The following is a 23,921-nucleotide window of genomic DNA, read 5'->3' as shown; positions in this document are numbered from 1 at the left end:
GATCACCATGTTGGTCAGACTGGTCTTGAAATCCTGACCTTGGGTGATCCTCCCACCTTGGCCTCCCACAGTGCTGGTATTATAGGCGTGAGCCACCATGCCCGGCTGAAAGTCATATATCTGATAGAGGTTGTCTGGTATCCAAAATATATAAAGAACTCTTACAACTCAACAACAGAAAGACAAGCAACCCAACTGAAAAATTGGCAAAGGACTTAAACAGGCATTCCTCTAAAGATATGCAAATGCCCAACAATCACATGAAATGACATTCAACATCATGAGTCATTAGAGAGATGCAAATCAAAACAGTGAGATACTACTTCACACCCACGAAAATAGCTGTATTTAAAAAGAAGAAAATAATAAGTGTTGCCAAGAATGTGGAGAAATAAGAACACTCATACATTGTTAGTAGGACTGTAAAATGATACAGTTGTTATAGAAAACAGTTTGGTAGTTCCTTAAAAAAATAAACATGGAATTACCATATGACCCAGCAATTCTTCCCCTAGGTGTATAGCCAAAAGTATTCAAACAAAAACTTACACACAAATGTTAATAGCAGCACTATTCACAATAGTCAAAATAGTCAAATTAGACATTCTTAAATTAGTGGCGTGTTTTACTGGTCGTCACCAACCCTCACATTTGTTTCATCACAAAAACAAAACAAAACTTTGCTAATTGCAAAGGAAGAAAAATGCACCTGATCATTGCTTTAAAATTGTATGTATTTGGTTATTACTGATATGAGCTTGTCACTTGTGTTTTTAAATTGTTTCCTTTTATGATTGTCTATGCCCTTTACTCATTTGCTTTTGGAGATGTTCATTGATTTGAATATAGATATTTTATTGGTTGGGTGCGGTGGCTCACACCTGCAATCCTAAGCTTTAGGAGGCTGAGTTAGGAGGATGCCTGGGCCCAGGAGGTCGAAACTGCAGTTAGCCGTGATCACCACTGCACTCCAGCTTGGGTGACAGAGCGAGACCCCATCTCTAAAAAGAAAAAAAACATTATATTTACCTCTCTCTCTCTCTCTGTCCAATACACCCAAATATTCCCGTCCCCACTATGGTGATTTACCTCTTCATTTTGTTTACGGTGTGTGTGGAGCGGGGGTGAGAGAGCCAGAGTGCTGTTGCCTTGGTTCAGCAGCCAGCCCATCGCTCCTGCCTAGTGTGACTGTGAATACTAGGTGTATGTTACAACCGGGAGCGGTGTACACTCGGGGAAGCGCATCTTTGGAAACTTTGGTCCGTAGCGGCCGCTAGGATTCTCCGCAGCCCCGCACCCCGGTGGCCGAACCGCCTGCCCCAGCCCAGTCGCAGCCGCCGCGCCCGCCCACCCGGCTGCGCCCCGGGGCGCGCGCCCGTGCCCGGCCCCCGCCCGCGCCGCCGCGCCGCTCCGGAGCCCGCTGCGGTCACGCTGCGCCCAGCGCCGCGGGGTGGGCGGCGAGGCACTCGCGAGGCGGCCGCTGAGGGCTTCCGCGCGGGCCACCCGGGTCCAGCGCGCTCCGCCGGGAAACTTCTGCGGGCGCCGGGCTGGAGCTCCGGGCAGGGCCGGGAAGGAAAGGTAAGAAGGTGAGCCCGGGGGCGCTGCGTCCGCCGCCTTCCGGAGCTGTCCGCACCCTCGCACCTCGCGGCCGCTTGGGGCAACTTAGTGGGCGCGCTTCTGCTGGGCCGTCGACCCCTGCGAGCGCTTGCGTCTCGCTGCCCCGCGTTCCCGCGCTGCCCGCGCCGCTCCCTTCCCGGCTCCCGTCATCTCCGCGCCTTGGGGTCCGGGGTCTGGGGTCCCGGCTGTGTCGCCGCTCACAGCTCGGAGGTCTAGGGGATCCTTTGCTGCGGTTCCTGTCCGCGCCGACTCCTGAAGAACGCGAGTCGCCTGCCCTAGAGGCTTCTGGGCGAATATTCCTCCCAGATCTTCTCCCGCAGGTCCTACTCTGGCCCCAGGCACCCTGGAGCCCAAATAAACAGGCCAGTTTTGCAAGGGAGAAAAGCCGTTCCTAGGGGCCCTTGTCAGTCCTGGGGAATTCATACCACCGCCGGGAGTTTCCTTCCCCCCCCCCCACCGCCCCCGGTCTGTAAGCAAAGGGCCTGACTGGTGTCAGTGCTCTCACACTGTTCTCACAGAGTTGGGGGTACGAAAAAGCCACCTCATCAAAGGTCGCGCTGACCTGTTTTCTCTATTTGGGGATCCCCTTGCCAAAAAAGAAATTTGGCAACCACTGAATTGTCTTATCACCATGTCGGGTTACAGTGGTACAGTTTTGAGGGTCTGTATTTTAGGCAAAGATGAAAGACACAATCAAAATACAGTAAGAGGGGCAGTGCCAAAAATTTAGCCAGAAGACATTTGCAGAAAGTGAAAAATTCTGTTTGTAAACAATAAATGGAAAAGCAGAATTAGAAGCCCACTTTTGAACGCAATTTGATTTACTAAACTTCGTTGCTTCCTGACTTTTCACTCTAATTCTGGTAGTTAGATATTTTGAATTTGCAAGCCTACAAACTGCAATTGAGTTTTGTAGCAGCCTTAAAAAATTATTGTTGCCTGTTCATACTTAGTTTAGTGGCTATTTTTTTCTTCTTGTTTTTAATTCTACGGACTGTTGCACGAAAATATCCTCTTGTGAGAGTACAATAACTTGGCATTGTTCTTTGTGACAATAGAAAACCAAACGAGAACAGAAAATATAAACAAAAATTGGATCTCAGTTTCCATATTTGCAAAATGAAGAGCTCTGGCTGATCCCAGATTCCAGATATCTCTGAGGTTCTTTTCTGTTCTGAAAAATCTGTGTGTGTGTGTGTGTGTGTGTGTGTGTGTGTGTCTTCAGGCGTTTGGGATACAAATATTAATTGAAATCTAAGATATTCTCTGTCCTCAAAATTTTATACATTTAAATGGGAAATATTTGATAGCTGAGTTTCTTTAATCATATCAGTCCCTCAAAATAGCTGAATCATGGTGCATCTTCTGCCTCTAAATGGTTACATTCTGTGCTATTAAATAAAAATGTGTCATGGGAAACAAAAATCCCATACTTTTCACCACAAGACTGACTAATACGGTTGACACACTAGAGCACTGATGCCTGCTTATTTTGAAACAGTCTCCAGGAAGAATTAAGAATGTTATGAAGCATTTGCTACAGTATGTGAGCATAACACATAAGCAACATGGCAGGCAAGAAATTTCAAAACTGCTTTGGAAATATCCATGATAGATCTGAAAGTCTGTAAACTGCAGATGAGATCACATTTTGTAATTATGGTCATTGGTCAGCTGGGATTATGAGCTCTCGAGAGAGAATGAATTTCCCTCCAGTTAATAGAAGAGTATATTGAATCACCGATTCGATTGTTTTAAAGGAAGAAAGAAAAATGTTTCTCCCTTTTATCTAAGTAGTTATAAGAAAAAGTCTTACAAGGAAAATTACATTAGGTGTTTTCTAAATTAAATAAATAAATAACCGAAAGTTCCAGTCTGAAATTACCTATAAAAATGCAGGGTCCTCCTCCAACTCAGAGAATCCAGGGATTAATTCACACAGACTTATAGCGAGACTTTCTTATTTTGTGTTCTTCAACAGAATAATAACCTCCAGTGACTCTGGCACACTGAAATTGGCTAGGATGGGATCATGAAGGAAGGTGTTGTGGGGTAGTATTGGAAGGACAAGCAACTGGCTAAGCTTATAGAAGAATCTCCATCCCTCTGAGCTTCATCTTCCACTCTGAACAATGCTGACAGTAATATGTAGGTTTCAGAGTTGCTGTGACTCCTAAATGGATCTGTGTTTGTAGGAATTAGTACCTGCTCAGAGAAAGAGCACAGCTGATCTTGGTTCTTCCTGTCTTCTTTGAAAGGTGTTTGTTTCCTAGCTGAACAAATTGCAGCGGAATTGTAGATAACAGCTTTTGCTTTTAATTTCAAAAATTCTGTGTGGCAAAATCTTGATAATTGTTGAATCTGGGTAACAGGTATATGGGAATTTGTTGTATACTATTTTCTCTATTTTTGTATGCGTTCAAAATTATCAGAAAAAAATTTAAGTGTGAATCTGAAAAAAAACACCACACTTTGAGTGATTTCTAGTCCCGGATTTCATTTTACATTGTATGTTTCATTTTACATTGTATTTTTTAATTAGTGAATATTTAAATATAGAGAAATATAAATTATGTACTATATAGGGAGTGGATGGGCAGCGACTGGTCCTGGAGAACAATCCATGGCAGTCTTCAATTTTTTGTGTGGAATTTTTTTATGATGAAACAATCTAAAGAAAATATGACAGTGTTGATGGTTGTTAATTCTGGTTGTTGGGTTCATGGATTTTTTTAAATGTTTATATTTGAAATTTTTTTACATTGATATAAAATCACCATATTGTTTCCCAAAATCATTATAAGAATACAAATAATGCAGCTATTTTTAAAAAGGTAAAAATAGTTTCTATCCTACTATCAAGACATATTCATCTTTAACATGAAGTGAGAATCATTGCATATGTCTTTCTATTTTTACACAAATAGGATATGTCGGTCGGGCTTGGTGGCTCACGCCTGTAATCCCAGCACTTTGGGAGGCTGAGGCGGGAGTATCACCTGAGGTCAGGAGTTTGAGACCAGCCTGGCCAACGTGGTGAAACCCTGTGTCTCTACTAAAAATACAAAAATTAGCCAGGCGTAGTTGTGTGTGCCTGTAGTCCCAGCTACTTGGGAGGCTGAGGCAGGAGAATTGTTTGGACCTGGGAGGTGGAGGTTGCAGTGAGCCGAGATCGCGCCACTGCACTCCAGCCTGAGTGACAGAGCAAGACTGTCTGGAAAAAAAAAAAAAAAAAAAAAAAAGATGTGTCAAAAGATTAAAAAGAAATGCTTTTATAAAAAATAGAATTGTTAAATAAGCAGGAGGCCATTAGCCTGAGGCTTTCTCCCTACTTTGAGTCCCTGGGTGAAAAACTGACTGACTTTGTACATAAACAAACAGAAAACTAACTCAACAGTGTATTTTTTTGTAATAGCCAGGTTTCAGCCAATCACAGGCGTCCAGCTCATCACACTATGCCCAAATAAAGCAAATGCAGAGCTGTAGCCAATCGAGTGATTTTGGTTTTTTACTTCTGTGATCAGTGTATAAAAACTGCAGCTCATGCTGTTGGATAGAGCTCTGTGAACCTCTTCTGGTTGTGAGTGCTGCCTGATTTGTGAGTTGTTCGTTGCTCAGGTAAACTTAAATTTAATTTATCTAAAGTTTTTCTTTTAACGGGATGATACTATATATGCTTTTTAAAATAAAAAAATTATGATATCTTAACAGAAGAAACTGTAGTGAAAGTGAAGGAATTGCTGAACTTGACATCAGTATTTCTTCATTCTTAGAGATAACAGGTTCTAAACAAGTCTTCCAAACTAAGAGAAAAGATTCTGAATACATCTTGAGATCAAGATTTTTTAAACATACATTAATTTAGACAGTCAGAGGCTCCTTGTTATAAAGGATGGAGCACTGGGCACTCTTACATTACCTATAGTTTCACTTCTACTCATATCCCAATTTTTATTATTTATTTGTTTATTTTATTTATTTTTTTTTGAGACAGAGTCTCACTCTTTCACCCCAGGCTGGAGTGCAGTGGCACGATCTCAGCTCACTGCAACCTCCTCCTCCCGGATTCAAGCAATACCCCTGTCTCAGCCTCCCGAGTAGCTGGGATTACAGGCATGCATCACCATGCCCGGCTAATTTTTGTATTTTCAGTAGAGATGGGCTTTTACCATGTTGCCCAAGCTAGTCTCAAACTCCTGATCTCAGGTGATCCTCCCACCTGTCCTCCCAAAGTGCTGGGATTACAGGCATGAGCCACTGTGCCCGGCCTATTTTTTATTTTTTTAATTTTGGAGACAGGGTCGCACTGTGTCACCCAGGCTGGACTGTAGTGGCATGATCACAGCTCACTGCAACCTCAGCCTCCCAGGCTCAAGCAGTCCTCCCACCTCAGCCTCCCATGTAGCTGGGACTACAGGCACACACCATGGCACCCAGCTTTTTTTTTTTTTTTGTAGAGTTAGGGTCTCACTGTGTTACCCAGGCTGATCTCAAACTCCTAGGCTCAAGGCATCCTCCCACCTCAGCCTCGCAAAGTGCTGAGATTACAGGCATGAGCCACTATACCCAGCCCCAATTTAAAAAATATGTTTATATTGTGAGGATCTATAACATTTGCATTGTGTTTTGTAAACTTCATTTCAGATACAATTTTTTTTTTTTTTGAGACGGAGTCTTGCTCTGTTGCCCATGCTAGAGTGCAGTGGCGCAATGTTGGCTTACTGCAACCTCAGCCTCCTGGGTTCAAGCGATTCTCCTGCCTCAGCCTCCTGAGTAGCTGGGATTACAGGCGTGTGCCACCACGCCCGGCTCATTTTTGTATTTTTAGTAGAGATGGGGTTTCACCATGTTGCTCAGGCCAGTCTCAAATTCCTGACCTTGTGATCCACCCGCCTCAGCCTCCCAAAGTGCTGGGATTACAGGTGTGAGACACCACGCCTGATCATTTCAGATATAACTTAGTCTTAGTTTTATAACTAAATGAAATCACGATGAATCACTGGTTCTTTTACCATGGCATCTCGAGTATCAACTTTTGATTCATCCTTTGATTGGCTAGATTTTGTCAGTGTGTCTGTTTCCAAGAAGGGCTCATTTCCTGTGTCTTCTTATGTTTGAAATGCCCATGTTTCTTTCCAGAGAGTCCCTGACTCACAATGGTTTGACTTAACCATTTTTCAACTTTATAATGGTGCAGAGACAATACACAGTCAGTACGCACGGATTATATAGCCTTCGCTCCATTCACTGCTAGCATCTAATGTAACTGTAGAGAAGTCTAAGTTTGGTTTCAAAATTTCTGGCTGGGCGCGGTGGCTCACGCCTGTAATTCTAGCACTTTGGAAAGCCAAGGCGGGCAGATCACTTGAAGTCAGGAGTTCAAGACCAGCCTGGCCAACATTGTAAAACCCCATCTCTACTAAAAATACAAAAAATTAGCCGGGTGTGGTAGCGCCTTTAATCCCAGTTACTTGTGAGGGTGAGGCAGGAGAGTCACTTGAACCCGGGAGGCAGAGGTTGCAGTGAGCCAAGATTGTGCCATTGCACTCCAGCTTGGGCAACAAGAGGGAAACTTCATCTAAGAAAAAATTTCTTCCTTGCAATTGATTTGCTTTTTCTGCCTGGAGTCCTAAAGTATCCTTTATATTCCTGAAGTGTCGTAATTCAGGCTATATCATTGTTAAGTTCTGTATCAATTTTTCATGGAACCTGGTGCATTCCTTCTATTTCTATTCTTTCTATTGGAATAATCTGTTGTTCTTAATTTCAGGGTTTTTTTTTCCCCATTATGAATGCTTTTTCTTTCCAATTTTGTAATTCTCTACTTCAAAGACACCAATTATTCTTATATTGTCTCATCTTTGTTCTCCATGTTATCTTGTTATAATTTCTCCTGTTTTCTTCATTCACTGTACTTGTCAAAATGATTAAAATGTAACTGATTTATAAATGAAAGTGTAGCATGGTATAAACAGAAGCAGGTTAGGTATGAGGATATTTGGATTCTAACTTGGCCAAGTCTTTCTTAAAGAGGTTTTCTTGCTTGAAAAATAGGAAAATAACTACCCCTTCCTCCTGCCCCCAGTATTTTTGGAGCTATGAAATAATATACATGTAGTAGTTCACACAGGTTCTGACACAGGGTTGCTACTCAACAGATGCTGGTTATTATTACTTATTCCTCCATTCAAGATGCAGGAGGGGTGGTGTTAGAATTCAAGTTCCAAACACATGTTACATTATAATTGTTCTGGAAGTCACAATGCATGAAGGATAGCTAGTACCTTTTCCCCTATGTTATAAAGAAAATTTAACCTCCATGAGAAAAAGGGATAAACAGAAGCACTTTAAAACATTCTGTTTGGAATTTATTTTGTGGAATCTCAGTTTATTTTCTGTTGTTTGAGTTCATTTTCAAGTTTATATTAAATCTTGGTAATGCATGGAAACCCACCAACTAGTGGAGCATCCTTGATCAATACTTGGTAAGATATGAAAGGAAATTTAAGATAATGATTCTAATCTCATTAAGACTTTAGACTGTTTTAAAATGTAGCATTTCTTTTTTATGATTCTTTTCCCTCGATTTATTTTTTTTAATTTTATTTTATTTTATTATTATTATACTTTTTAAGTTTTAGGGTACATGTGCACAATGTGCAGGTTAGTTACATATGTATACATGTGCCATGCTGGTGTGCCGCACCCATTAACTCGTCATTTAGCATTAGGTATATCTCCTAAAGCTACCCCTACCCCCTACCCCCACCCCACAACAGTCCCCAGAGTGTGATGTTCCCCTTCCTGTGTCCATGTATTCTCATTGTTCAATTCCCATCTATGAGTGAGAATATGCAGCGTTTGGTTTTTTGTTCTTGCGATAGTTTACTGAGAATGATGATTTCCAGCTTCATCCATGTCCCTACAAAGGACATGAACTCATCCTTTTTTATGGCTGCATAGTATTCCATGGTGTATATGTGCCACATTTTCTTAATCCAGTCTATCATTGTTGGACATTTGGCTTGGTTCCAAGTCTTTGCTGTTGTGAATAGTGCTGCAATAAACATACGTGTGCATGTGTCTTTATAGCAGCATGATTTATAATCCTTTGGGATGGCTGGGTCAAATGGTATTTCTAGTTCTAGATCCCTGAGGAATCGCCACACTGACTTCCACAATGGTTGAACTAGTTTACACTCCCACCAACAGTGTAAAAGTGTTCTTATTTCTCCACATCCTCTCCAGCACCTGTTGTTTCCTGACTTTTTAATGATCGCCATTCTAACTGGTGTGAGATGGTATCTCATTGTGGTTTTGATTTGCATTTCTCTTGTGGCCAGTGATGATGAGCATTTTTTCATGTGTTTTTTGGCTGCATAAATGTCTTCTTTTGAGAAGTGTCTGTTCATCTCCTTCGCCCGCTTGTTGATGGGGTTGTTTGTTTTTTTCTTGTAAATTTGTTTGAGTTCATTGTAGATTCTGGATATTAGCCCTTTGTCAGATGAGTAGATTGCAAAAATTTTCTCCCATTCTGTAGGTTACCTGTTCACTCTGATGGTAGTTTCTTTTGCTGTGCAGAAGCTCTTTAGTTTAATTAGATCCCATTTGTCAATTTTGGCTTTGCAACAACTGACTTTAAATGAGTTTTAATGGTTGGGCACAGTGGCCTACGCCTGTAATCCCAGCAATTTGGGAGGCCAAGACGGGAGGATTACTTGAGTCTGGGAGTTTAAGACCAGGCTGGGCAACACAAGGAGACTCCATCTCTAATATAATAAAATAAACGAAATAAGTGTTAGGTAGTTTATTTGTAGATAAGGTGTATTTTTAGTTAGTAATATTTAAAATAGATCGCAGTTTTGAAAACTGGACTTAAATAGTGTTAACATTTGAATTTCACTAAAATGCAGGCTCCATGAGGACAGGTTTTTAATGAATAATAATAATTATTATTATTATTATTTGAGACAGAGTCTTTCTCTGTCACTCAGGCTGGAGTGCAGTGGCATGATCACAGCTCTCTGCAACATTGACCTCCTGGGCTCAAGTGGTTCTCCTGCCTCAGCCTCCTGGGTAGCTGGGAATACAGGTGCATGCCACCATGCCCACCAAATTTTTTTTATTTTTTGTAGAGCTGGGGTCTCACTTTGTTGCTCAGGCTGGTCTTAAACTACTGTGATCAAGCAATCCTCCCACCTCGGCCTCCCAAAGTGCTGGGATTATAGGCACGAGCCACTGTACCTGGCCCCGAATTATTGCATATATTAATTCACAATATTTTTAAGGCCACTTGAGAGCTAATGATACAGTTAATTATGTTATAATGCATGTTTTGAAAGTAAGCATTATTCCAAAAAACTGACATATTAGGGAACAATTTGGGCATAATACAACTTTCGTGTTTGCTTATGCATGTTTTACCCAGAAAAAAACACTGGGTGAATTCATTAAATTGCAACTAGCTGACCTAAGCCATGTAGGGATACACAAAATGCAAAATGCAAAATGCAAACACATACCTCTCAAACATCTACCAGCTATCTTGGTTTGCCATGTATTATTCTGAAAATTTACACTTTGCTATCCTTTCACACTTGTGAACTTCCCTATATAAAAGCATGCTCATTCTAGGATTTAAGGGCTGAGAAAGAGCACAGTTTTTATTCCTTCTTCCACTGCTTCACCATAATTCACAAATTGCAACCATTCCCATACCACTTCCCTAGCAAGTTTTTGGCCTTTTTTTTTAAGATCAAGTGCCATATTTGTGTATTTTTAACCATTTAAGATAGATAGATAGATAGAACTGTGCTATTGTTTTTATTAAATTCCTATTTTTTAAAGAATGTGCCACTGATGAAGATTTTAAGTGTTATATCCCTAACCCCATTTTCTTGTGAGCCCTGTGGTTGTTATTGCACGGTTTAGTATAGTGCAGTGACTGTTTAGGTTCACATGTTGTTGTGTTACAGCAGAATTGACTCTAGTTGATTAAAGTGGCGTAGAAGTGCTATTAAGTGTTATGTTGTTGAGACAATAAGGGTGATATCTACATCTGGCATTCTCTCTACTAAAAGAGTCCTAATGTGACTCCCCTGACCCAGATGTGTGGTCCACCTGGTTATTTAGCCAGAAAAAAAGAAAAGGCAGAGATTATGGCCAATTAGCTATCATACATGATCTTGTTAGGGCTGTTTGCCAGGAAGTAACTTGAAAACTTGATCTAAACATAGGAAAAGTGAGTTCATTTTCTGCATATAGGTCACTTAGAGTAACGGAAAGCAAAGGTGTCTACCATTGATTCATATAAAGAAACGACTGCTTAATGTATCTAGTTTCTCTTGCATCTTTCATCAGGAATCTCTCTTCAGTAAACTTACTGCATGATGTCATAGCAGCTCATCAAAAGGGAATGGCTTCCTGCTTATGCCTTTAACCATTTCCAGGATATGGAGAAGTCAGAAGAACTTGAGCAGAGCCTGTCAATTATTTAAACAGTCTAATGGCAAGCTTGAGAAGTAGAGACTTTACTGCTGCTTCTTCAAATTAAGGATTTTCGCAGCTATAGAGCTGAGTGACTCAACTGGTAGGACCTACCCTCCTATCCCTCTGTGCCTCAAAAAACTGTAGCTTCTTAAGAAGACAGTTAAATTATTTAATCTAAACTGAAGAAAGAAAGTAAGAATGTTGTTGATTTGTTTTGTTCCAGTAAGTCCAGATATTTATTGAAATTGTACATGTAGCAGGATATTTTGGTGGTAAAGAGAGCAGACACTGGCATCTGCCTGCCTGGGAGTGAATCTGGGCTCTGTCATTCGTGTTTCCCTAGGCAACCAACTTAACTTTCCTAATACCTCAATTTTCTCATCTTTAAAAACTGGACAATAAAACTATCTGCTCAGTAAATGCTGGCATATGAGGATCAAGAAGATGACAGCTGGATATTGCCTTCCCAATTCTGAAGTCATCTGGCCTTGGTGGCGTCACACAATTTGAAGAAATACAGAGTTAATTCTTTTGAGTTTCTCTGGGGTGTATTTTGAGTGTCAATCTCTGAATATAGGTAAAACATTAAGTATTTGTCCCATCTTTATGGCTCAGTTACAAAGAACTGACTGATCTGAAAGTCAACCATGAAAACATAGTATTCCAGGAATTTTGGAGATTGGTATATGAATGTCATAACTATTCTGGAAGTTGCCCATGTGTTGAAATGCTTAACAGTATGGTGACTACCTGACTATATGAAAGGAAAATCTCTTCAGTGACACTGGGAACCACAGTGAATTTAATGTAATTCCCAGGGTCTCTCATAGGGTCTTGTTTTCCAGGTTCTATCAAGGAACGATTCTCAGCTGATTTTCCTGATTTAAATCTAGCAAGGATTGACTGTCTTCAGCTTCACGGATCTATATTCTAATTCCATTATAAAATATAGATTATTAATGAAAAGCCTCATATACAGTGAGTACTTATAACTGTTTATGTGTGTGTTTAGTTTTCTGTTGCTGTATAAAAATGACTACAAACTTAGCATCTTAAAACAGTAAATATTTGTTATCAGTTTTTGTGGGTCAGGAGTCCAGGCACTATTGAACTGGATCTTCTGCTCAGGACTTCCCAAGCCTGCAGTCAAGGTGTCAGACACACTGAGCTTCTTATTTGGAGTTTGGGGTCCTCTTCCAAGCTTCTCAGAATACTGTTCCTTGTGGTTATAGGAATAAAGTCCCAGTTATCTTGCTAACTGTTGGCTGGGACTTCTTCAAGCTCATAGAGGCTGCCTGCTGTTCCTTTCCTTGGAAACCCCACAGGCAGTTCACATATGGATGTTTGCCTTCTTCCAGTAGGAGCACATCAATCATTCTGACATCCAATCTCTCTCCAGTCCTATGATGGAGTCCTATATAACTTAACATAATCATGAGAGTGACTATTCCACCACCATTTGCCATATAATGTTACCTAATCAAGGAAGCATCTATTCCATTCCATTCACAGGTTCTGCCCACACTCAAGGAGAGGGAATGATACAGGGCATGTATACCAGGAGGTCAGGAATGTTGAGAGCATCTTAGAATTCTGCCTACCACTGTATGTGATAAAATGAGAGATCAATCATGGGTAGAGATAAATGTGATGTTAGCTGAGACATGAGAACAGTCCAGTGTAGCCTGTCGGCATGTTCTCTGATTTCTTCAAGTCTCAAGGAGACTCCAAGATCTCATTGATAAGGGGGATCAAAAGCATGCTCCAGCCTAAGAGACTGGTGGTACATGAAGAGTCTCCAAGTATTGTGTGAAAGCAAAGGCTGGTGTGGATACTCTGGAATCCACATCAGAAGATGAAATGAGAAAATTAAACCATGTAATATAATTGTTTGGGAAAGGGGAACTGTCCTCAGGCAAAAGGAAAAAAGTGATACTTCCCTTGGTAGGATAAAGGAGCCAAGTGCTGTAGTGGGGTTGGCCACCCCTGTAGGCAGAAACCAGATGGTGACATCTATGCTTTGGGTAACATCTGAGTGATAGCAGCATATGAATGTTGTAACCAATACCATTTACATTTCCATCAACACTCTGTTCTGAATCTTAGATAATTCTTCCACATTTATACACTTATGCATTATACATATGCAATGTTTGCATAGCATCATGCCAAGTCTTTTCATTTCTTCTGTTACTTGAGAGACTCTAGACCAGCACTGTCCAATAGAAATATAATGCAAGCCACATAAACAACATTTTTTAAAAGTAAGAACAAGTGAAGACAGCTTTAATAATAGGTTTTACTTAACCCACTATTTCTAAAACACTATCATTTCAATATGTAATCAATATAAACATTAATGACATATTCTTTACTTTTTTTTTTTTTTTTTTTGAGGCTGAGTCTCGCTCTGTTGCCCAGGCTGGAGTACAGGGGCATGATCTCAGCTTGTTGCAACCTCCGCCTCCCAGGTTCAAGCAATTCTCCTGCCTCAGCCTCCCGAGTAGCTGGGATTATAGGCACCCACCATCACATCTGGCTAATTTTTGTATTTTTAGTAGAGACGGGGTCTCACCATGTTGGCCAGGCTGGTCTTGAACTCCTGGCCTCAAGTGATCCATCCTCCTCAGCCTCCCAAAGTGCTGGGATTACAGGCAGGAGCCACCACGCCCAGCCTATTCTTTACTTTTGTATAGTCTTCACAATCTATTGTGAACACTTTCATTTCTCCCTATGCTCTTTTTCAATAATCTTAACAACCCTAGTTTTTATTTAGCATTGACCTGTGTGATAGTAACTGCTAAATCTCTCTCCCTTTATCCTACCCCTTATCCTCTGCTGTAAATTCTGCTAGACTCAGAGCATCAGATTAAACATGGCTAAAACTGAGTTCCTTTTTCCTCTGACTTTTTCCCTAACTTCAAGATCTTGTATAACCCCAAAATGTCTTCAACCCTTCTTCGTTCCTCTGTTTCAATAGATCCTTTCACTTCTTCCTCATAGTCTAATACATGCTTCCCTTTTTTTTTAAATTCAACACCTAAACTGTTGATTCAGGAGCTTTCTGATTTATTAACCCTTATCCCAAGCTTATTTCAAACACTGTTTTTCTACCTGTGCACTCTTGTCTTTATTAGTGAATGTTTACTAAAGACCACTTTGTGCTAGACAGAGGAAAATTTCAAATATATTTATATAAATATATATATACACACACAATGCTCTATCAATAAAGCTGTTATTCTACACACACACACACACAACCATCTATGTTCATTTTTTTAAATGCTTGAATATGTAACCCAACTGAAAAAATTAAAAAATTGTGATACTTTAAAAAGGAAAAATATACATAATGGTCAATATGACACAATCTATGATGGAGGCTATGTAGACAGATAATAAAGGCCATTAAAAACTCAGCTTACAAGGTGCACTTCAGGCCACCATGGTCAGGGAAGGCTGCTGCAAAATTTCCACAAGCCTTCATCCCTCTTGGACTCATGAGTGTACGGAAGGAAAACGTCTTTTCACCGAAGTAAAGGATGGAAGTGAGAACACATGAAGAGGAAATGTACCTTTACAGCTCCTTAAAAACAAGGATTAAAATCCAGATCCTTTATTCTGTGGAATGTTCTGGTGTCTCTTTTCCCTCCCCCACCCCCACCTGTCACCTCCTTCCTATCTCTTAGATTTGTTCAACACTTCTTAACCCTGGTTGAACATCAAAATCCCTGGGAAGTTTGCGAAAAAAATTCAGTGCCCCGGCGACAAAACAGGCCAGTTAAGTAACAGTCTCTGGAGTTGGGCCCCAGTCAAACACCTGGTGTTAAGACCTGCAGTCTTAATTCAGTTCTGCCACTCGGCTCTATATTTTGACCCATGTTTGGAATCATCTTCTACTCCACATCATATGGAGTCATGTCATTTTAGAGCTCTTATGATGTTGTCCAATTCTTTCATTTTACCAATGAGGAAACCGGTCTAAGGAGATGAAAATCACATAGCTATCTAGGGATACAGCTAAGACTAGAACCCTTCTCTTGGGCGGAATCTTAGCTCCATTGTAAGCAATGTGACATTGAACAACTTCCTTTTTTGCTGAATTTAAATTTTCTTATCTGTAAAATGGAGATAATAGTACTTTCCTCCTGGGGTTGTTAAATGAGATAATTTTAAAAATATGCCTGGCACATAGTTGCTGGGTAAATGTACCACCTCAAGGACAAGTCGAAAAAACTAAGAAAATGAGAATTTAGCTTAGGGAACACATGCCAAAGTTGAGAGCTGATCCCAATTAATGAGTAGAATATTGATGGAATTTTGAGTTTGTGGGTTGCTTAGCAACCAAAACTCACTCAATACCACTGACTACCCAAGTTGTTCTTTTTAATCAAAGCAATAAACTGTTCTTAAGGAGTTCAAGGTTGTGAACAGACAAAAGGATTCCCTTATGCATTTGGGGTTGTGCCAGGCATTTTGAAAAAGTGATGCCCCAGCTCCTCTGTGTTTTTGCACTTAAACATCTTGGACATTTGGATCCCCCCAATTCTGTGCCCATAGAGACAGAAGATGTTACAATATCTGTTATATTGGATAGAGAGTGAGGAGGGAGAAGGCAGAGTGCTTGCACTTCTCTACCAATGTATTAAGCCAAACTTATGGAATGCTAGGGCTCAGAAATACAAAAGCATTTGTCTTTGCCCCTGCTGCCCCTTAGAATTTCAGTCTAGGAGAGGAAACCAGTCAATATTGAATAATACAGCAAATTATTCATGAGCGGCTCTCTGTGTCTCCAGCAGTATTCTAAGAGTTACAGACTGAACAGTACAAGAACATATAGGGTAAGTCTGAAATATCCATGGTTAGGATTTTTATTTTCTTGGCAAAGCAGCCCTGGGAGAGTATCCCACTTGGGTTCTCCAAAACATTAATATTTGATTCACAGTCTTGAGAGCTGGCACTGAATGTTGGAGAGGGTCTAAAGAGGGGCGAAGGGGAATTGGAGCTCCATGCCACCACCTGTTTTACCTGAAGCCAGAGACTCAACCAATCTGTGCCCTTTTCTCATTTGTAAACTGGGCATGATGATTTATATTCTGCCTCCCTCGTGGCAATGAGATAATAAATGCAGAAGTTCTGTTGCAATAAATGCAGTTTCTAGCTAATTTGCCAGCAGGTTTACTTTGCATTTCATTGAGCATCCTTGTATCTTCATTTACATTTCCTATTCCTTTATAACTCGTAATCTTAACAATTTAAAGAGAAGAAAACCCAGATGAGCTTGGAACAACTGTGTTTATTTGCACTTAAGTTTGTCTTCATCATTTGTAGCTCAGTGTGCTAACTTACTTTGCAGTGAAGATCAACTCTAGTGCTTAGGAAAGAAATCCATTGTGCCACTTTGGCATGTCAGCATTTATTTACGCAAAACATGACCTCAGGCTTACAGGCCTTTAAGGCAGACAGCTGGTTGATGAATCATGTTGGACGTTCATATAGTGCTGCTGGCACATGTCAGAAGGACACTCCTCCTCATCACCTGCCCCTGTCAGTTCTTCCACTTCTAATAAAGCATATCTGTTTTGGTGACCAAATAAAAACACAACAAGTGAGGAGGGCTGGGTGTGGAGTAATTTAATCAGGGCAAGTCAGCACGCTGCATTGAGCAGTACGGTATCAAGGATAAAAAGATGGTTTGGTAACAGATGAATGAAATGAAGTAGATTAGTAAAGGCGGAAGCACAGTTCCCCTTATAACCATAATGGGTCATGACCCTGGAATGCAGGATCCCCAATATATCCTACAAATCAAGATTTTTAAGGAGATAGGATTCCCAGAAGTTCCCTTCTGAATTGCTACGAACGTTTTACATGGCCTTTCTCTATTAGCATCATTTTAACATTTCGCTGAGGATTATAAATTTTTAAGGAAGTTCAAACCAAAGTTCAGAGCTCCACTAGCAAATCTTTTTAATACTGGCTTTCGTGGGTGTGTTTGGTATCCTGAAGAATTGATTGATTTAAAATACCCTAGTTTTGAAACAGCAGGGAGACTGACATTTGCAGCCTGGTATTTTGCAGTTCTCACTACTCATTGTATTTTAAAAATAATTTTTCTTTGTTGTAATATCCAGTAGAATAGAATTTTGTGCTTTGTTTAAAAGAGGAGAAATTGAACATGTTCAGGATGCTGGCCCGTCTTGAATTTCATCACCATCATCTCATTGATTGGTGGGGAGAATAATTAGGGATAGGCAGCATGTTTGAAATGTATTTGAAAACAAGCAAAAACAACAATATGACTATAAGTTGTAAGTCTAAGGTTTTTTTTTCTTTTTTTTTAAGTGATTCACCTGGCAGTGTTCTTAAAGTCATTACTTACTGAGAAAAGAATCACTATCCAAGATGAAAAATCAGGAACTTCAACAACAGCTCCTTTATTTCCATTTCTACTTCTGTTGGTGATTACAGTGTTCCATTTTTTACTCCAGCTAAGTCATTTTCACCTCTGTGTATTTTTTCTCCTATGGGGCAAGATCTGTGATATCTGATAGTTTATTAACAGGTGTGCTGGAAATAATCTATTTCAAAAATAAAACACTAAATATAGCACACAAGTTCAAGGCTTTTGAATGTTACCATGGTTTTAAAAAATCAATGTCATGAATGCTTTACATTGAAATCATTTATTGTTAGGAAACCGGGTGGCAAATGATACATATATCCTATAGCTCTGTCATCATGGCTAATGCTCTCCTGACTCAGATTACATATTAGCATTTCCACCATATGGCTGAAATAGTAGAGAATGTATGTGCAGAGGAACAGAGCTGGTAATATTTTTGACCATCTGGTAAATAAATATGTAAGTAACAGGAATATTAATATTTATTTAGTCATATGATGCAACCTTTAACCTGAAATAACCACTAATACAACAAAGTAGTACTAAATTTATGTTTCTCAAATAATTTCAATCTAATTTATTAAACATTTTCATAGTCAATTAATGCTCTTAGAATGTGACTTGTAATTATGTTTCTTATGTTTATTGATATAGTAGGGTTCCTTATCATGCCAAATTTAAAAATCTTTCACGAGAGGCCACATGATTGGACCCAGCACATGGGCATGAGTGCCAAAGTTCTGCTCTGCCAGTGACCACTGTGTGGCCTGGGATAAATTACCTGACCTCTCTAAGCCTCAAATTAATGTGTAAAGAGTGAATAACCTATTATCAGACAGTATCCCTCAAAGGGTGGGCCATGGAGGACCATGGATTAACACATCAGAATCACATGGGGAGCTTAAAATACAAACATCTGGGCCCCACCCACAATGATTCTGATTCATGTATCTGGAAGCAGTCCATGAATCTGCAAATATATATCTATATATTAATACAGAGTCTTACTCTTTCGCCTAGGCTGAAGTGCAGTGGTACGATGATCTTGGCTCACTGAAGCCTCTGTCTCCCAAGTTCAAGCAATTCTTGTGCCTCAGCATCCTGAGTAGCTGGGATCCCAGGCGTAATTTTTGTATTTTTAGTAGAGATGGGGTTTCGCCATGTTGGCCAGGCTGGTCTCGAACTTCTGGCCTCAAGTGATCCACCCGCCTCAGCCTCCCAAAGGGCTGGGATTCCAGGCACACGCCACCTCACCCGGCCCGCATTTTTAGTCACTGTCCCGAGTGATTCTGAGGTACACTGAATCACTCCCATAGAGATAAGATTAATATAGAGCACTTAGCTACCTTGAAAAATATGTAGCTAATTTTAATAAATATACTTTTTATACCATAGAAATTTAACACCCAACAGCATTTGTGCTTAAAATACTAACTTCATAGAAAATAGGAGGTCAGCTTGCTAAGTAATGCTGCTGATCATTAAATGTACCCCACAATTCTCCTTTTTGTTTAATTAGATCCTTTATCTTTTTTTTCTCTTGCATAGGAAATACCAAAACATTTGCAGACTGGATCCAAATCAGGAGCCCAGATGAACTTAAAGAAGCGAGCATGGGATTCTTGGTTTTTCAAGATCCGTACACACGAAGGCTTTAATCAGCATCAACTCCAGTGTCCGTTTTCTCTGGTTTTGTGAAGACTGCACAAAACTCTCATGATGGAAAACCAAAGGACTTAGTTACCTGTTTCAGTGTCATCTAAAGTCAACTGAAAAGTGAAGCAGGCAGTAATACAGCCATGGAAAGAAATTCAAGTTTATGGAAGAACCTAATAGATGAACACCCAGTCTGCACAACCTGGAAGCAAGAGGCCGAAGGAGCCATTTATCATCTTGCCAGTATTTTATTTGTAGTAGGTTTCATGGGTGGCAGTGGATTCTTTGGGCTCCTTTATGTCTTCAGTTTGCTGGGGTTGGGTTTTCTCTGTTCTGCTGTCTGGGCTTGGGTAGATGTCTGTGCAGCCGACATATTTTCCTGGAATTTTGTACTGTTTGTCATCTGCTTCATGCAATTTGTTCATATTGCATATCAAGTTCGCAGCATAACCTTTGCCCGAGAATTCCAAGTGTTGTACAGCTCCCTTTTCCAGCCCCTGGGGATCTCTTTGACTGTCTTCAGAACGATTGCTTTGAGCTCTGAAGTGGTTACTTTGGAAAAGGAACACTGTTATGCCATGCAGGGGAAAACTTCCATTGATAAACTCTCCTTGCTTGTTTCAGGAAGGTTTGTACCTTTGGTGCTTGCATGTCTTTCCTCAAGTATTAGTTGTTTGTGTTTCTTTCCACTGTATTTTTCCATCTCAGTATTGCATAGTCCTGGGTGGCATTTAGCACCCTGAGGCTTGAGGAAGTCTTTGATACTTGAGTCATAGACATAGCCATTTAGAGTATATGGCATTATTTACTTGAAGCAGAAAATAATCAAGAGCCTTAATATTTCATCTTAGAAATCAAATTACATGAATCATAAAATTAAAGTATGAATTTGTTTATGTGATATGATATTTGTTTCCTAGATAATTACTGAAAGTCAAGAAGAGGATGATGTCAGCTTGAATTAATAGAATACTTATATTGGCGTGCAAAGTATTTTAACGACTCTTTGATAGGGCTTTCTTTTAAGTAGAGAACATTTAAATTTTATTATTATCTTTTTTTCTTCAGTAAATTCTAGCAATTGCCCATGAGAAGCAGGCTGGGGAGACACTTCAGGAACATATATAGAAATCTAAACTTTGAAAACAGGCCAGGTGCGGTGGCTCACACCTGTAATCCCAGCACTTTTGGAGGCCAAGGCAGGATAATCACCTGAGGTCAGCAGTTCAAGACCAGCCTGGCCAACACTGTGAAACTCCCATCTCTACTGAAAAAATATAAAAACAAAATTATCCAGGCATGGTGGCATGTGCCTGTAGTCCCAGCTACTCGGGAGGCTGAGGCAGGAGAACTGCTTGAACGTGGGAGGCGGAGGTTGCAGTGAGCTGAGATCGTGCCACTACACTCCAGCCTAAGCAACAGAACAAGACTGTATCTCAAAAATAAAATAAAATAAACTTTGAAAACAAAGTTTGGGAGAGGAAACAATAATGGGATTACTCATGGTTTTCAAAAAGTTAAAAATTTGGCTTACAGGCCAGGCGCGGTGGCTCACGCTTGTAATCCCAGCACTTTGGGAGGCCGAGGCTAGTGGATCACTTGAGGTCAGGAGTTCAAGACCAACCTGGCCAACATGGTGAAACCCCGTCTCTACTAAAAATACAAAAAACTTAGCTGGACATCATAGTGCACACTTGTAATCCCAGCTACTCGGGAGGCTGAGGCACAAGAATCCCTTGAACCTGGGAGGAGGAGGTTGCAGGGAGCCGAGATCGTGCCACTGCACTCCACGCTGGGCAACAGAGTGAGACTCCGTCTCAAAAAAATAAATAAATAAATAAAAATAAATAAAAAATAAAAATTTGGTTTACAGAGGTGTTTGCAGAACTCCTCTATCTTCTTAAATGTTTCCCTACTTAATTTAAAATCTGACAGAGTCCATTAAAATGTTTTATTGAAGTATAATATGCACACATAAATGGACATATATCATAAATGTACAACTTGATGAATTTTCTGATGAATTTCACTCAATATTCCAGAATCCTGACTGTGTAAGGAACATGATAACATGACTCTTACAGGATATTATGTCACTTATTATAATGTATGAATTTAATATTTTGCCTTTTAAAATCATAAAGGGCAAGAGTCATCAGGGATCTGAAATACACTTCCTCTACCCCCCACCCCTCCCCAATTATGTGCTCTCTTTCTCCTTCCCCTGTAAATGTTGTTCTTGTGTTTTGATAGGATCAGAGTGACAGTTGATGGCGAATTTCTGCATTACATTTTCCCCCTTCAGTTCCTGGATTCTCCTGAGTGGGATTCACTGAGACCCACAGAGGAAGGCATTTTTCAGGTAAGGGATACCAGAACACACAGTTAGCACTCCCTCTTTCAAACAGATGTTTGTTTAAAAATAAGTAAACAAATAAACAGAACAGTGGATAAGACAAGAATATTTTAAGACTTTGGAATGTACTTTGCAGCATACATGACTTTCCCAATTCTGCTGGACTCCTGATGATTAATGCCACTTTATAGGTCCAGCGATGAGAAGAACAGGTGCTACATATGACAGGAAGGAGGCTGTGATCAATACTTTAAGCTTTACTTTGCATAACTGCATATTTAGGAATTAAAATATAATTGAGATTTGACTAAACACTGCTAATGCGACATCTAGAAAATATCAAGAACAAAAAACTGCACTTATTAAAAAATAAATGATTTTTAAAATTTAAAATGCCAGTGGATTTCAGTTGTTTTCCAGCAACAGAATGCTAAGCTTACTGTCATTACTCTGCTGCCACATCTGGCAGTTTTGAAAGATAATCATTTTAGCAGGTTTCATTTATTCTGTTACACAGTTTTCTAACAAATATATGTGTGTATGCAACAAACTAACTCAAATATGTATGCAAATTAGGTATATAAATTCTGTTTTCTACTGCAGAAACTGCATTAGGGTTAAATGTCCACAGTCTTCAGAATTGACTTGGAAATATTTCTGTAACATCAGCCAACCTTTTTTTTTTTTAAGATCAAGTAGTTCTCCCTTCAATAAAAGAAATGTAGATACTGGAACTTAGAAAAACAGACAGATTGAAGATGGCTAGAACATTGTGATTATTCATATTATAAATTATGTATGTAGTAACAAATTTTGTAGTTTCTATTTTTGCAATATATTGTAGGTCAGTGGGCTTTTTCAACCTAAAAAAGGCAGCAAGTGAAATTAATTTAACATTTGGGGTAGTAAAATGTGGCAGAAGTTTTCTTGCTTCCACATCTGTTTATGCGTGGTCTTGTGTTTTTTAGGTAACCCTCACTGCAGAAACTGATTGTCGATATGTGTCTTGGAGGAGAAAGAAATTGTATCTGCTCTTTGCTCAGCATCGTTATATCTCCCGCCTGTTTTCAGTGCTAATTGGCAGTGACATTGCAGATAAACTCTATGCCTTGAATGACAGGGTATATATAGGAAAAAGATATCACTATGATATTCGGCTACCCAACTTCTATCAAATGTCAAGTCCAGAAATACGCAGATCACCCCTGACACAGCATTTTCGGAATTCCAGACGATACTGTGATAAATGACATCAAAGTCTGAAATGTATAAGTACAAAAAAAGACTCTCTTCATCATTCCCCAAATGAAATAGCAAAATACAAAAAAAGAGCTCCCTAATGTTTTTATGAATCAAATTCAGAAGCGAGATGCCATTGCCAACTGTTTTATTCCTTTCAACAACTGCATTGTGAATAAACTTTACAAATTTTTCTTGTATTTCTCATTGTTATAATTGGGGAAGGGGTGGATAACTATGGGCAGATTGCCCTTTTCTGCATCAAAACTGGGAGAATGGAATTCCACATTTTCAATTCTTTTCTCACGTTTACTCAAATGCATTGTCTTGCCCTATAGACTCAGGAGTTGCTTCTCAAGAAACAGCCAGCAAGTATTCTCAGCCTGAGGGTGGGTTGCTACTGTCCACATAGGCATTTCCGGAATTCACTTTTTTGCTACAACCTACAGCGAAAGCAATTATTTATTTTAAATGTGCAGTTACTTGATATGACTAAAAAGTAGAATAAATGCAAGAGATAATAATATGTGAATCTTGAAGCCTATTTTATTGCTACAAATAAAATAACATTTAAAAAGAAGAATTTCCTGGAAAACAAAGCTTCCTGATCATTACTAAAAGAGTATTCCTGAACCAATAGTGAAAATGTTGCACGGTGTTTCAGTTTCACATGTTCAGCAGAAAGAGCTTTCAGTGGTGTGAATGGGCAGCGAGGGTTCACAGGGAATGCTCAGCCCACCACACAAACACAAGGGTCTGCTTCACAGCAAGTGCTTCAGCTTTGTGAAGAGCTTAAGAAAGAACCCTAGTTGGAGATCTGATCCCTTCCTTTGGAAAACTGGTTTTCTGAAGATCACATGCAGACTATGTTCTTTGATACAGAGATACATTATCAAATATTTAACAAGTGTGTATTGAGCACCTTCTATGGCTCTAGGTGCTGACATGGGCATGGGGATACATCAGGTAACAGATGGAGATCCCACCCCTCATAAAGCTTACATTCTGGGGATGCGGGAGACATAATAAAGTAAATCAGTAAATATTTAGAAGGTGATAGTACCGAGGGGAGTGATAAATTAGAGAAGGTGGATAAGAAAGGGCATTGCAGTTTTAGTAGGGTGGGTCAAGGAAAGCCTCCACAAAAAGGAATGT

At 39.8% G+C, this 23,921-nt stretch overlaps 1 protein-coding gene and 1 long non-coding RNA gene across 11 annotated transcripts in view; one reads left to right on the top strand and one right to left on the bottom strand.

Annotated features, from left to right (window-relative positions):
• Positions 1 to 23,921, bottom strand: part of LOC134739746 (uncharacterized) — a 63,486-nt gene that overhangs the window by 19,467 nt on the left and 20,098 nt on the right. The window lies entirely within an intron of this gene.
• On the top strand, positions 1,377 to 22,966 carry POPDC3 (popeye domain containing 3). Of its 10 annotated transcripts, XM_054491843.2 has the most exons (7): positions 5,157 to 5,235; positions 10,978 to 11,206; positions 11,952 to 12,084; positions 17,455 to 17,570; positions 19,064 to 19,799; positions 21,425 to 21,533; positions 22,496 to 22,966. In XM_054491843.2, exons 5-7 carry the CDS (start codon positions 19,315 to 19,317, stop codon positions 22,775 to 22,777), a joined length of 876 nt encoding a protein of 291 aa, XP_054347818.1. In that variant the 5' UTR covers positions 5,157 to 5,235; positions 10,978 to 11,206; positions 11,952 to 12,084; positions 17,455 to 17,570; positions 19,064 to 19,314; the 3' UTR covers positions 22,778 to 22,966. The 10 variants fall into 10 exon arrangements, with proteins under 10 accessions (XP_054347819.1, XP_054347827.1, XP_063522538.1 ...); XM_054491844.2 differs by lacking the exons at positions 5,157 to 5,235; positions 10,978 to 11,206 and adding an exon at positions 1,377 to 1,578; XM_063666468.1 differs by lacking the exons at positions 5,157 to 5,235; positions 10,978 to 11,206 and adding an exon at positions 1,386 to 1,578 and having other exon boundaries at positions 17,455 to 17,604.

The sequence above is a fragment of the Pongo pygmaeus genome, chromosome 5 (genome assembly GCF_028885625.2).
Source record: "Pongo pygmaeus isolate AG05252 chromosome 5, NHGRI_mPonPyg2-v2.0_pri, whole genome shotgun sequence".
In the NCBI taxonomy this organism is placed as follows: domain Eukaryota; kingdom Metazoa; phylum Chordata; class Mammalia; order Primates; family Hominidae; genus Pongo; species Pongo pygmaeus.
The sequence above is the reverse complement of the archived record's forward strand: the minus strand, read 5'-3'. Positions and strand labels throughout refer to the sequence as shown.